Source organism: Echinops telfairi, unplaced genomic scaffold, assembly GCF_000313985.2.
Source record: "Echinops telfairi isolate 266 unplaced genomic scaffold, ASM31398v2 ScPeMD7_5;HRSCAF=22, whole genome shotgun sequence".
Lineage (NCBI taxonomy): Eukaryota > Metazoa > Chordata > Mammalia > Afrosoricida > Tenrecidae > Echinops > Echinops telfairi.
Genome location: NW_022103901.1, coordinates 30,261,036 through 30,274,312, shown reverse-complemented (window position 1 = coordinate 30,274,312; position 13,277 = coordinate 30,261,036). Strand labels below are relative to the sequence as shown.

The window sequence follows — 13,277 nt, the reverse complement described above, 5'->3', positions numbered from 1 at the left end:
CTTTCCGTGTCCTGTGGCGCTGGCCTTGCCCTCCCTTGGCCACTGGCTCCCACCGACACTTGCCGTTGGTCTTTCCAGCTCGGGGTGCTGCTGTTGTGGCGTCTGGACCAGAGAGGCCGGGTGCAGGGGACCCCCCTGCTGAGGCAGGAGCATGGGAAGCACCTGAAGCACTGCATCTTCCGGCTGCCGCCGCCCGGCGAGTGAGTGGCACTGCTGGGCCCGCCCACCCCACGTGGCAGGCTGGGACAGTCAGGAGAGAAACCTGATGTGGGTAGAGTGGCCGGCCTCTGTCCTGCCAGCCCGCCCGTGTAAGGGCTGGCGTGTCAGTGTCTGAGGCACCAGAGCTCCTGAGTTCCGGCAGGAGAGTCGCCCCCCAGGGTCTCAGAGGCTGGAGTCTCACAGGTGCCCTGGGTGGGTTTGGATGGGCGACCTTTTGGGTAGGAGCTGAGCACTGAGTCACTGTGCGATGTGGGAGGCTCCGGAGGGGAGAGAGACGTCCTACTGCAGCCGCCAGGTTCACGCCGCACACCGCCCTTGTCTGCAGGGACCTGGTCCAGCTGGCGAAGGCGGCCGTCAGTGGTGACGAGAAGGCGCTGGACATGTTCAACTGGAGGAAGAGCGGCTTCGGGGGCTTCCTGAAGATGGGGCCACAGGAGGGGCTGTCCTTCTTCGTCAGCCTGGTGGATGGTGAGGGACAAGCATCTGGGGGGCTGGCAAGTGCCTACAACTAGCAGATGGGCTTTAGGGACGCACACCGTGGCTGCTGGTGTGCCAGCTGTGAGTGAGTGTCACTGTGTGCAGCTGTGAGAGTGTCAGCCGGAGAGTGAGTGTCACTGTGTGCAGCTGTGAGAGTGTCAGCCCGAGAGTGAAGGTCACTGTGAGTGTGTTAGCCCAAGAGTGAGCGTCGCTGTGTGGGCTGTGTCCCCAGTACGTGGGAGGAACGCCTGCATCAAGGCAGGTGCCCTGCTCTGATGGAGACCCATGGACACTTTTCTGTCTGTCTGTCTGTCTGGAGCGGCTCCAGCACAAATGCCCATTTACTCAGCAGCTGCAGGTCGCCCCCTTCCTGGGGGCAGCACTCAACGTGCTCCCGTTGCTCTCCCTGTCACCACCTGTGACCTGCCAGAGCGCAGCGGAGAGTACACCCGCAGGGCCGGCTGACGTGCGCTCTGGCCCGCAGGCACGGTACACTACGTGGACGAGAAGGGCAAGACCACCCGCATTGCGGTCACTGACAGCCCCGTGCAGAAGCTGTTCTACATCGAGCACCGTGAGGCACTGGTGGTGGTGACAGAGGCACTGCTCCTGTCCCTGCACACGGTGACACCCGAGGGCGAGGCTCAGGAGATCATGAAGGTGGGTGAGGGTGGCAATCAAATCTGGGTCCCTGGCGGTTACCGCCCAGGACCACGGACCCCAAACCCAAGTCCACCAACAGCCACTCTGTTCCCACAGAGTGCAGCAGCCCTGCAGGGCAGAGTGGAGCCCTCCAGCAGGGGTGCTAAGGGCCCTCTTGTTGGTAGCAGACAGCCTCGATTTCTCCCAGAGAGCAGCTGGTGGGTTTGAACCGCAGATCTTTTGGCTAGCTGATCAGTGCTTAACCAGTGACCCCTGGGCTTCTTCAGAGCAGTCCCCTGCCATGTTCCTGGGTATTCCCAAGGCTGGATCATGGCCCTGGTGAGGGTGGTGACACGGTGACCGTGCCAAACCTGTCCTCACTGTCAGTCTCAGGTTCAAGTCTCCACCCCATCAGGGCAGGGCGTGGTCACGAGTCCGCTGTGGCTCACTGCTCAGGGAGCTTGTTCACCTGCGCGTCCTGGGGCTGGGGCGCCCCTCGGAGGGTGTGCCGCCTGCATGGAACTTGGAGAACCACAGTTGGAGCAGGAGTGACCCGCTAACCCCCGGGGCACTGTCTCCTGCCACAGGTCAAGCTGAGCGGGAGGACAGGCTGCCAGGCCGACATCGCTCTGATCGAGGGCAGCCTGCTGGTCATGGCCATCGGGGAGCCGGTGCTCAGGTGAGACCATGCTGCAGCCGCGGCCTGGGAGCTGCACGCTCTCAGCACAGGGGTCCTCAGTCCCTGGCCCCAGACCGAAGGCAAAACAAAGGTGCCCTGCCCCTCTGCCCTAAAGTGCCTGCCGAGTGCTCCCATGGTGGGACCCCCGCCTGATTCCTGGAGCTGTGTGTAAGTGGGTGCTTTACTTCCCCCCTGCCGGGGGCAGGGTTCAGCCAGGCTGTGGGGCGAGGCTGGTCCCCCAGCTGTCAGTGTAACACAGAACAGGGTAGGGCCGTCTCCCGTCTGTCGCATCCTATTGCCAGGGACCCCTCCCACAGAGGTCTGGGCACAGGACCCGCTCACTCCTCCCACCCCCTGCAGACTCTGGGACGTGGAGCGCAGCGAGAATTACATCCTGAGTCCAGAGGAGAAGCTTGGTATTGAAAAGGGAGAGAATCTAAACTGCGTCTCGTACTGCAAAGCCAAAGGTGAGGTGCCGGTCAGCCGGAGGGAGTCCAGGCCAGCTTTAGGGGCTGGCAGGTCATAGCCACGGGGGACAGTGCCATCCACCTGAGGCCACTGCTTGCCAGAGAGGCCAGCTGGAGGGTGCCCACGGCCATCCCTGGTCTCTCCTGGGACACCAGGAAGATGGGGTGGGAAGTACACACCCAAGCACACTCATCCACACCCGGTCACACACTTACACACACATACACTTAGATAGCTACTCATGCATCCCTACACTCACACACACGCATACCTACATTCACACACTCAGACATTGTCAGATTCCCACACACTTACATATTTATACACACACACCCCTCCGTATGCTCACATTCACACACCCACACATGCGTTGATGCACGCAGTCACACACACTCAGAAACAGTCACTTACACCGTCGCACACTCTGCCTGGCCAGGTGTTGCTGAGCGCCGCGGAGCACCGTGCGGTCAGAGGCGAGGCCGAGGGTGTCGGGGAGGGGAGAGGTGCGCAGAGCAGGGGGCTTGCTGCTGGTCTGACCCCTCCTGTCCTTGTTGAGAACATGAGACAGGTAGGAGTCCGACCCGGCTGTCTCCAAGTGCACCGTTTGGTGACAGCGAGGGCAGTCTTAGCTTGTGGGCGTCCACACTCGGCCCCCGAAGTTCCCGTCTCCCTGTCGCCTGGCTGTTGTCACTTTGAGCCCATAGAGCTCGTTCTCGAAAGCACCCAGGCTCAGACAGACCTTGTCTCCTCGTTCAGGGGGTGTGGAAGGTCTCAAGATCCTCTCAGGGCGGCGGTTTGGGGGGTTCGTTCAGCCTCCAGGACCCCCACGATGTCTAGATTCCACGTGAATTTGAAGTTCTATGCTGCAGCACTCCCCCTCTCTATCAGGATTCTCCCCCGGGCGCTGCTGATGCCGCGTGTCACGCCCCCTCCCCACAGGTCTGCTGGCAGCCGGCACGGACAGAGGCCGTGTCACCATGTGGCAGAAAGCAGCCGGTCCTGTGAGCAGCTGCAGGATGGAGGGCAAGGACATGTGGGTCCTGCAGACGCCTGTGGAGCTGGAGGGCAGTATCACACAGATCCAGGTACGGCTGCCAGTGTCCTCGGGCACCCAACCACTCGAGCGAGACCTACTCGGTGCCGGAGTCAGCTCCGAGTCGGGGTCCTTCTCTCCGAGAGCAGAACTCCTGTCCTTTCTGCAGCAGCGGTGCTGCTGCAGGGTTTGAACCATCGACCTTTTGGCACGGGCCCCCTGGGCCCTTTCTGTCAATGCCATAGGGATGACAGTGTTAGTCCAGTGGGCAATGGTGCCCATCTTCGCCGGGGCACAGAACCGGCACCGGGAGCCCACTCAGAGCCCAACCCTCAGAACACACGAGACCTGGGAGAGTCCACAGACACCTGCCCGCCCCACCTCCAACCGGAGGACCATTGTGTTCTTTGTTGCCGTAGATTAGACATACAATCTGCCCTCTAAGTCTTGTTAAGTATGCAGTCCGGTGGCGTCATCTGTACTTTTGCAATGCTGCATAGCAGTGGGCACTGTCTGCATCCCTCTGCATGTAACACACCCACATGAAGGCACACGTGTGCAAGTAACGCGCAGAGCCCATGCAGGAAGCTAACGAGCCAGGAGTTTGCCTGGTTTGAGGAGAAACTGCATTGTGTGCAATATTTGGGCAGCCACACCCTGCCCTACAGGGGGCGTTGTGGGCCCGCATCATTGCTGATGGCTGGCAGTTGGGTTTGGGCTGGGCTCCCCTGGGCACGGGCTGCAGGCTTTATCTTCGAAGGCACAGCGCCTGGGCGTGCGTGTGGGTGGCCGCTGACGGGCACCTCTCTGTCCACCCCTGTGCAGTGGGGCTCCAGGAGGAACCTGCTGGCAGTGAGCAGCCGCGGGGCCGTCGTGGTGCTCCGCGAGCAGGCCATGGCGATGCACTTCCACCAGCAGGTGGCGGCGGTGCAGCTCTCCTCCAGCCTGCTGCAGGCCGCCTTTCTCGCCGCCGGCCACACCTACAACCTCCGCACCAATGTGCACATCAGCGGGGTGTTCGCCACCAAGGTGACTCGGCCGGAGGGCCTAGGTGGGCCCCGGGGGCGGGTCATGGGGCCACCCCACCATTCCTACCAACGCCCTCCCAGAGGGGGTCAGAGACACTAAAAGCATTTGTAATTCCACCATTGTCTCCGGCTCCGAGAGGGACTGCATTGGCAAGTCCTGCATGGAGCTGGAGAAAGAGGCGGGACAGCCTCACGGCCCTGGAGGAGACCAGGGGCCCCAGACTCTGGCCCTTAGTCACCCCTCAGGTCTGTTAGACTCCCCAGTCACTGAAGGTCAAAGGGCAGCCTTGCCCCAGGACAGAGTGGTGGGGTCAGCTGAGGAGGGAGGGAGCCCAGCGTCCGAGGAGAAAGCAGTTGCAGAGCGTGGCACTCGCTCAGCTCCCAGCGAAAGGTTTGAAAGAGCAAAGAAAGGCGGAGAGGATGAAGTAAAGCACCGGACACTCGCCCTAAGCCAACAGGCCCTGGGCCCCCCCAGCTGGCCGGCAGCCAGGGTCCAGGGCCTTCGAGGAGGAGAGGAGGCGGGCACTGAACACGGGAGGAGCTGAAGCAGCTCTGGGCCTCCGCCTCTTCCTCGCAGGATGCGGTCGCTGTCTGGAACGGGAAACAGGTGATGGTCTTCGAGCCCTCAGGACCCAAGCTGCGGAACTCCGGTACAAGGCTGTCCCCTCCGACCAGGGGGCAGACATCGCTCTCCCTCCCATCCCTGCCCCCTTTACGCCGGAGGTCCTCCTCCCAGCTCCGTCTTAGGGACCCTTTACACAACCCTCCCCTATGCTGAGGAGCCCAGTGGCGCTGTGGGCCAGGTATGGGCCCGACAATCACAAGGTCGGTAGGTCAAACCCAACAGCTGCTGTTTGGGACCAATATGAGGCTGTCTGCTCCCATAGAGACCGACAGCCTGGGAAACCCATGGGGACAGTTCTGAGTGGAAGTCCGCTCAGGTGCCCTCAGGGCGTGCTGGGGCGCTCCCTCTGTCTAGTGAAAGAGGTGGGGAGCCCCACCCCAGTCTCCAGGCTAGGACCAGGGCCTGCGAGAGCACCGGCTGCTGACTACCACTGTCCAGGAGGCCCCGCATCTCGAATATGAGTGTCGCTTCCCCACCTGCCCGTGGCCCCCACCGTCCCTGCCACAGAGCTGTGGAGCCGGCCGGGAGCAGGGTGCCATCCGCATGTCCACCCTCTGTTTCAGGGACCTTCCTGTGCGAGTCTCCCGTGCTCGTGATGCACGAGGAGAGTGTCTACACCACAGAGCCAAACCGGGTCCAGGTTCGCACCTGGCAGGTGAGGTGCCTGCTGGCTGTGCCCTCGGCTCCCCTGTGGGCGGGCCCTTGGACTATGCCAGCTTCTGGGCGCCTTTGTCACACACGTCAGCCACAGACTGCCACGAGCTTGTCACACGCCGCACCCCCTCGAGTCCCTGCTTCTCACGTGCGCGTGAGAGGTCAGCAGACCTTCAGGGGGCAGCAGCTCCCACCCCAGAGTCCTCCCAGGGCGCTGTGGCTAGCCATGACCAGGGCGAGGACCCCAGACGGCCTGTGTGCTCCACCCGGCCTCTCCCCAGGGTGAGAGCGGCGTCCCCTCTCTCGGCAGGGCACCGTCAAACAGCTGCTGCTCTTCTCAGAGACCGAGGGCAGCCCCTGCCTCCTGGACATCTGTGGGAGCTTCCTGGTGGTGGGCACCGACCTGGCGCACTTCAAAAGCTTCGATCTTTCCCGAAGGTGCGGCAGCAGCGGCCCCTGCCCAGGAGCTGGGGTCCAGAGGCAGGGAGGCTGTGGTTCAGAGCAGTCAGGAGAGAGGGCAGCGGGTGGGGGCCAGTGGTCAGGGGTTCCTGCTCCCGTCCAGACGGACAGACCGGCAGGGTCGCTGTGGGTCAGAGTCGACTCAATGGCAAGTGGGTCTGTGTCGAGAGGACTTCTGGTGGGCACCGTGGTCAAGCACCCTGCTGCTACGTGAGCCTCAGCAGTTAGAGCCCTCCATCAGCCCCACGGCAGAAAGAGGTGCCATCTGCTCCCACAAAGAGGCCGGGCCCGGGAGCCTGCGGGCGACTCCCCTCCGCCCGGCCTGCCGGCTGGGAACTACACTTAATTCCACGGCAGAGGGTCTGCACTGTTGGCATCGCGCACGCTGCGGCTGGGCTTGGGGCTCCCCCGTGACCCCTGCCCACGGCCCTGCCCTCCCACAGAGAAGCCAAAGTGCACTGCAACTGCAAGAGCCTGGCCGAGCTGCTGCCCGGTGTTGGGGGCATTGCCTCGCTGCGTGGCAACGCCAACGGCAGCAAGATCAGCTTCCTGCTCACCAAGGTGCGTGCCCAGCAGGCGCCTGCCACCCCAACCCTGCCACCTGGTGTGTCGTGCCGCCTGCCCTTTGTCCTTTGTCCGAGACAGAGGACCGTCACGGCCTAACAAGTCCTTTCCACTGCTGAGATGGTAAGAGTGGGGAGGGAAGGCTCGTCCCTGGGCGGGGGGAGGGCCACAGGCACCGGGTTGGTGTTGACTCACAGTGACCCTGTGGGTCAGTAGAACTGCCCCCGTGGCCTTCCGAGGCTGCAGCTCTCCACGGGGCTGGAAAGCTTCGTCCTTCTCCCAGGGAGTGGCTGTGGGATTTAAGCTGCTGACCTCGCAGTTTGCAGCCCACCGCGTAGCCCACCCACTGGGGCCCACAGTTCTCATCCAGCCCACACGGGGCACCACAGAACCAATCTGGTGCTGACTGGCATGGGTCTTAAAAACACAGCAGCACCCAAACCCAGCTCAGCACCCCTTAAGCAGCCCCCCTCCCTCCGACTCCCTCCCTTCCATCTCCTCAGCCCTTGGGGACCCCACGTCTTCTCTCTGCGCCCCTCAGTGTTACCGCCAGCACGTGCCAGTGGCTCCGGAATGTAAACTGGTGCACGGCTGTGGCGCACACGGGGAGGAGCAGCTGGCTTTCACCCCCAGGGGAGGGACCCTGAGTGTGTGTGTTACCTTGGGTATTCACCACCCTGGACTGGTCCTCTGGGTGGTGGGGCCGACTGCTTCCAGGACTGAGGCTGGGCGACCGATGAGCATCCATGATCGTCGCCATGGCCCTCTGGACTGTGGGGCAGCCGCCTCAAGGGCTGGAGGCTGGGTGGCCGGTGAGCTCCCTCCACCCCATCTGCTCCACAGGCTGATGGCAGCCCGGACTCCCGAATCTGCTTCTATGACGTGGAGATGGACACGGTGACCATCTTGGACTTGAGGACCGGGCAGATTGACCGGAGAGAGATGCTGACCTTCACCGGGCAAGAGACCAAGAAGTGAGTCTGGGCCCCAGAGGGGGAGGGGTTTTGTTGGGGACAGAAATGCTGGAGCAGCTGCTGGCCCCCGCACACGAGGATGCGAAAATGGAATTGTGCTGGGCCACCGTTCTCCGAGTTTTCAGACAATTGATGAGACGTGAGTTCCGCAGTCGTGTGGCTCTTGCAGGGTGGGTGCTGGTGCCAAGTGTCCAGAGCAGGCCTGTGTTCATAGGGGACGTGTTTCTAGAAGAAAGAAATCTCTCTTCAACCGCATGACATGACATGTGCTCAGACCTCCTCCTGCTGCCCAGAAAATCTCCCCAGGCATTTACGTGCTTATCACCTTTGCCGCCCTTGGCCTGCAGCAGTGGGTCAAACGCAGGAAGGACAGCGGGGCTGGGAGGTGTTTCATTCTGTGCCCACGAGGCCGCTGTGACTGTGATGGACTGGACAGCGCCTCACGACAAGGCTGACTGGAGCCTCATGTTCTATCGGGCATCACAAAATAACTCCTAAAAGCAAGGCACCCATCCTCTCTGGCCCACCAGGGAGCCTGGCCTCGTTGGTGAGCTTGAGCCGTGCCTCCCGCTTTTCTGCCCGTCTGCCCAGGACTCTTCGGAGTGGTGGGCAGTGGCCAAGGGGCACCGTCTAGTTCCTCCCGGCTGATGCTCCCCTAGTCTGCCACTCCAGCGGTCTGATGGTTCCATGGGGCTTCGACGGTCTTTGCTGTCTGACTCACCGGGGAGACCAACAGCTGCCCCCGAGAGGGCTGCGCCCCAGCTTCTGAGGCTCCGGCCGCTACTGCCCAGAGCAGCCTGGGCAACAGGCCTTTGTGCGGCACCGTGCTAGGCCAGCCGACCTTGGCAGCTGTTTGGGGTGTTTATCTCCTTTTTGCTGCTGCTGGCAGCTCCCCCTTCTCAGTGGGCTTCCCCCAGCCCTTCTCCAACACGGGATGAGGGTGGCCCCAGCTGGACCCTGCAGGCTCCACTCCCACGACAGCTTCACTCCCCATCACTCTCCCTTCCTCAGGAGCCCCAGTGGCGCAGCGGTTAAGCAGCGCCCTGCCAGAGGAAGGCGTGGCTGGGTCTTTGCAAGGGAGGGCATGGCCCCACGGGCAGGTTCTATGGTCACTGAGGACAGCCTTCCCCCGCCCAGCCCCCTCCACCGAGAACCCTGTCTGACCTCAACGCTCTGTCCCGTGACAGTGTTTTACAGGCTCTGGAAGGAGTGCTGGTGGGGTCGTGGTTATGCTTTGAGCTGTTAACTGTAATATCAGCGGTTCAAAACCACGAGCCATGCCAAGGGAGGACGACATGGCTTTCGACCCCACCCACAAAGCGTTTCAGGCTCGGAAACCCACAGGGGCTGTTCTAGCCTGTCCTGTAGGGTCACTGCGAGTCGGCACCCACTTGAAGGCAGTGCACTTGGATCTGGTGTGGGCTGCAGCCACGTGGGCAGAAGGCTGGATTCAGGTCCTCGGGTGCACGGGGGCAGAGGGGAAATCTAGGGGGCATGGTGCCCACTGGCCCCTGGCATGTCCTGTCAGGGAGAAGAGGCTCAGAGCATCCACCTGGCGGGCTTCCCTCCAGCCTCGCAAGCCTGCGAGGAGCGTCTGGGGCAGAGGTGAGAGAACTGGTCAGGGGCCTTGGCGCCTCAGGGAGCACAGCCCTGTCTTCCAGGAGCAGCTTCCTGCCCGACGAGAGCCTGAGGCACCACATCCCCGTGAGCCACTGCTGGGACCAGAGTGAGCCAAGGCTGTTTGTGTGCGAGGCTGTCCCCGAGGCGGCGGCTCCGCTGGCTGCAGAGAGGCAGCCCCCCGCCACTGAGGGCTCGAAGCCCAGGGTACGCTGGCCACATGCGCGGGTGCGAGCCTGTGTGTGCGTGTGCATGCCTGCGCTTGTCCACAGACCCGGGTGCATGTCTGCTTATGTGCAAGCATGTGCCTGTGTGTGTGCGTGTGCATACACGTGCACTTAGTGTGTGCGTGTGCAGACCTGAGTGTGAGCTGGGAGTCAGGCTCAGACCCTCCAGACCCCGGTCCACAGTAGCATTATCCAGAACAGGCTCTCTGTCAACCAGAGTGGGCCCGAAGAGCTGAGAGCCGGCTCTCCTGCCAGCCTGCCCTCCCCTCAGGCCTGTCGCTGAGCCCTGGCCTCTGGTCTCCTGCTACCTCCACTACTGCGCTGCCCCCCACCCCGCCCGGGACACAGCTCACTGCGGACTAGCCATGTGGCAGTGCACACTGTGAGGTCACCACCGGGGCAGCCGGTGCAACCCTGATTCATTCTCTAGACTCCTGTGGCCTCTGACGGCCTTCTGTTGGTCTCGCTCCCTGCTGACACCCAGTCAGGTCACTGGTCACTGCCCTCGCCCTTACCACCACACTGTCCATGTCCAACTCCTCCAGGCCTCCTCTAGACCCCCATGCATATAGGCTCAACCCCAAGGCATAGACCCTGGGCCCCCCGAGAGGATCCCACAGGAGCTTCATGCACCCATGCCTGCATCTTGGTGACACACCGTGTTCTAAAAGGATGTTGCTGTCTCAGCTCCCGAAGTCAGTCAGTGAGTCAAAGCGCCCAGTTCCAGTGATCCCGTAGGACCACGTGGAGCTGCCCCGAGTTTCCGCGGCTGTCAGTCTTCATGGGAGCGGCAGCCACATCTCTCCCCCGAGGATTGGGAACCTGGTGCGCAGCACAGTACCAGCTGTCCCAGGTGACAGGCATGCACTGAGAGCCACCGTGACCACTGGCGTCCCCCTGCCCGCAGGCAGATGTCATGGTGCTGTCCTTCTTCGTCCCTGAGGAGTACGGCCTCCTGCTGCAGGACCGCTTTCCCCGGCCAGCCGCCTTCCAGGCGCTCCTGGGCGTCTCCGTGCCCCACTACTACTTTGCCAGGCGGGTGAGTAGACCATTCTTTGATTCCTAACCCCTTCGTGACCCGAGGGACAGACTAGGCCCACTATGTTCCCCTGGCTCTAGGGTTTACTGGGACACATGTGTCCCGCTTATAATGCCTGCTGCTCCTGGGTAGGGACCTGCATGGCTGTGTGAATCTTTAAAAAAGGCCCTCATCCCACCAGCCCCTTCTCTAGGGACTGGTCTCCTGTCTCGACAGCAAATGGAAACTAACTGGGTATTGAAAGGGTCGGATCGCATGTGGACATCGGCATGCTGTATCTACTGGGAACGCTGGCCTGCAGCGTGTCTCGAGGCCAGATGGAAACACTCCAGCTTCCTGGAGGGGTGGGGGAATGTCCTCTCTAACTCTTGGAACCCACGGGAGCCCCGGCATGCTCCCAGCAGAGCTGGGGCCTCAGGCTCCACGTGGGGCATGTGAGAGCCTCCATCAGGCTCCCGGGGGCGGGGGTGGGGGGGTGGACGCCATTCCTCCCCAGAGGCACGCTTCGCCTTCGCTCTCCTCCCCTCCCCTCCCCTTCTGCTCAAGGATGAGCAGGCACAGTGGCTGAGGGTTTGCTGGAGAAAGGACACACGGCTGACCGCAGAAACAAGCCCTCTCTGTACCTACGCCATTTTCTACCCGTGGAGTGTGCCACCCAACCCGCCGCTGTCCAGCCGGCAATGCCACCTCACAGGGCTCCTGTAAGACAGAGCAGAGCTGCCCCTGTGGGTTTCTGAGGCCGTAACTCTTTACGGGAGTACCAAGCCTCGTCTTTTTTCCTGGGTAGCCGTGGGTGTGTTTGAGCTGCCATCAGCATAAGCACCTCTGTGATGGCCTTGAATCGGAGGAGCAGGCGAGGGCAGGCGGTACAGTGGGAAGAGCAGGAGGAGCAGGCAGGGGGGAGCCCACTGTGAGGAAGGGTGCCCCTTGTCTTTCCAGCCTGGGGAAGCAGACACAGAGGGCATCTCAGACTCTGGGCCCAACCAGGCCCTCCAGATGGTGGGCACAAGGCCCCTGCGGGACTTTGTGGGGCTGGAGGACTGCGACCGGCCCACGCGGGAGGCCATGCTCAACTTCAGCTTCTTCGTCGCCGTCGGGGACATGGACGAGGCCTTCAAGTCCATCAAGCTCATCAAGAGGTGAGGTGCCAGCTGCTAGGGGACGGGGGGGCGGGGGGGAACCACGTGGACGCCCAGCCCCTCCCTCCCCATCCCACCGCAGTTGTGTCAGGGCACAGGGCCTGGACTTTTCCTGCACTGACATGGGCCCTAGCGGTGGCCTCCGCTAGCCTGTCCGCAGGCGGGCTCTCCGAGGTGCCTGGTCAGGGTGTGATGCATAGGCTTTTCACGCGGTGACATGGGCACTGGTGGTGGCCCCCTCTGACCCGTTCTTTAGGTTGGCCTTGGCGCTACCCCTTCTACCTGGCCTGCACCCAGGAGGACCCTGGGCTGTAGATTCGAGTGTTGTGGTCACCTCCACGTTAAGAGCAGCCCTGCAGCTGCCAAACACGAGTGAGGCCCACGCTGCCCCCAGTGGGCGGCAGAGGCCTCCACACACCCAGCCAGGGTGGCGTCCCTCGAGCACCCTCGTCTCCCAGGGGTTTCTGTAGCCAGAACTCACCCAGCCCACTGCTGTCAAGCTGCCGGCTTTCCATTTACCCAGCCCAGAGCAGCTTCGCCCCACAGAGCAGAGCTGCCCCTGCGTCGTGGGCTGTCATCCTTACAGAAACTGACGGCCTTTCTTCAGGGGGGCGCCCTGACACCTAGCCCCTGCACCACCAGAGCGCCCTGTAGCTCAGCAAGCACCCCCCACATCAGCGCCGCATCCGTGAGTGGTGGTCTTTCTAGAACATTCCTCACCTGCCCTGCAGACAAGAGCCCTGGAGTGTGGAGTGTGAAGGCCAGGGCCTTCAGAGCGAGGTGCACCTCCCCGCTGGCATGAGCCTGACTACAGGCCGAGGGGCCACCAACTGGCCACCGTGCCCCCTCTGGGAACCTGTTATCACACCTGTACTCTAGGCAGAAGCAGGCCAGCCAATGCCCCCCTGGGATTGGTAACCCGCCATTGGCAGCATGTGGCTGACTGGGAGCTGCCGTCTGACCACGTGTTGCCGCACAAGGCTCCGGGCAGAGAACTTGCCCCCTTCGAGCAGCTCCAAGACCAGATGGTGGGTGGACAGGGATGGGGGCAGCCTGGGGTGGAGCTTCAGCACCTCCCACCCCATTCGGGAGGTGGACCCAGTGGGGTAAACTGATGCCTGGAGGCCAGCGCTAACCCCCAAAGTGTAGGTCTAAGGGCGTCTTCACTCTGGGGCGGTGTAATTGTGGATTAGTTGTGGATCCAAACTCACCCAGAGATGCGTGGCAGGCAGGCCTGGCCAGACCCTGCCATAACACATACACTGCCAACCCCTCTGTGGCTGTTGTGGTGCGGGGCGGGGTGGGGGTGGGTGTCCCTGGCCATGGAACAAGGTATGCGGACCCCACAGGTTCCCCTTGGCATCCCTGAGGGGGGCTCTCTCTCCATTCTCACAGTCAGAAAACAGACCCCCTCCCCACCCTACATGGTTTAA

At 62.5% G+C, this 13,277-nt stretch overlaps 1 protein-coding gene across 1 annotated transcript in view; it reads left to right on the top strand.

The window, feature by feature from the left end:
* Positions 1–13,277, top strand: part of IFT140 (intraflagellar transport 140) — a 52,192-nt gene that overhangs the window by 19,954 nt on the left and 18,961 nt on the right. Inside the window, exons 4-18 of the mRNA XM_004706140.2 lie at positions 79–200; positions 545–687; positions 1,181–1,356; positions 1,926–2,017; positions 2,378–2,484; positions 3,425–3,570; positions 4,344–4,547; positions 5,124–5,196; positions 5,735–5,826; positions 6,136–6,263; positions 6,728–6,845; positions 7,692–7,822; positions 9,484–9,646; positions 10,574–10,705; positions 11,645–11,844. Of these exons, the coding sequence (XP_004706197.1) occupies positions 79–200; positions 545–687; positions 1,181–1,356; positions 1,926–2,017; positions 2,378–2,484; positions 3,425–3,570; positions 4,344–4,547; positions 5,124–5,196; positions 5,735–5,826; positions 6,136–6,263; positions 6,728–6,845; positions 7,692–7,822; positions 9,484–9,646; positions 10,574–10,705; positions 11,645–11,844 (2,027 nt within the window). The remainder of the gene's footprint in view (positions 1–78; positions 201–544; positions 688–1,180; positions 1,357–1,925; positions 2,018–2,377; positions 2,485–3,424; positions 3,571–4,343; positions 4,548–5,123; positions 5,197–5,734; positions 5,827–6,135; positions 6,264–6,727; positions 6,846–7,691; positions 7,823–9,483; positions 9,647–10,573; positions 10,706–11,644; positions 11,845–13,277) is intronic.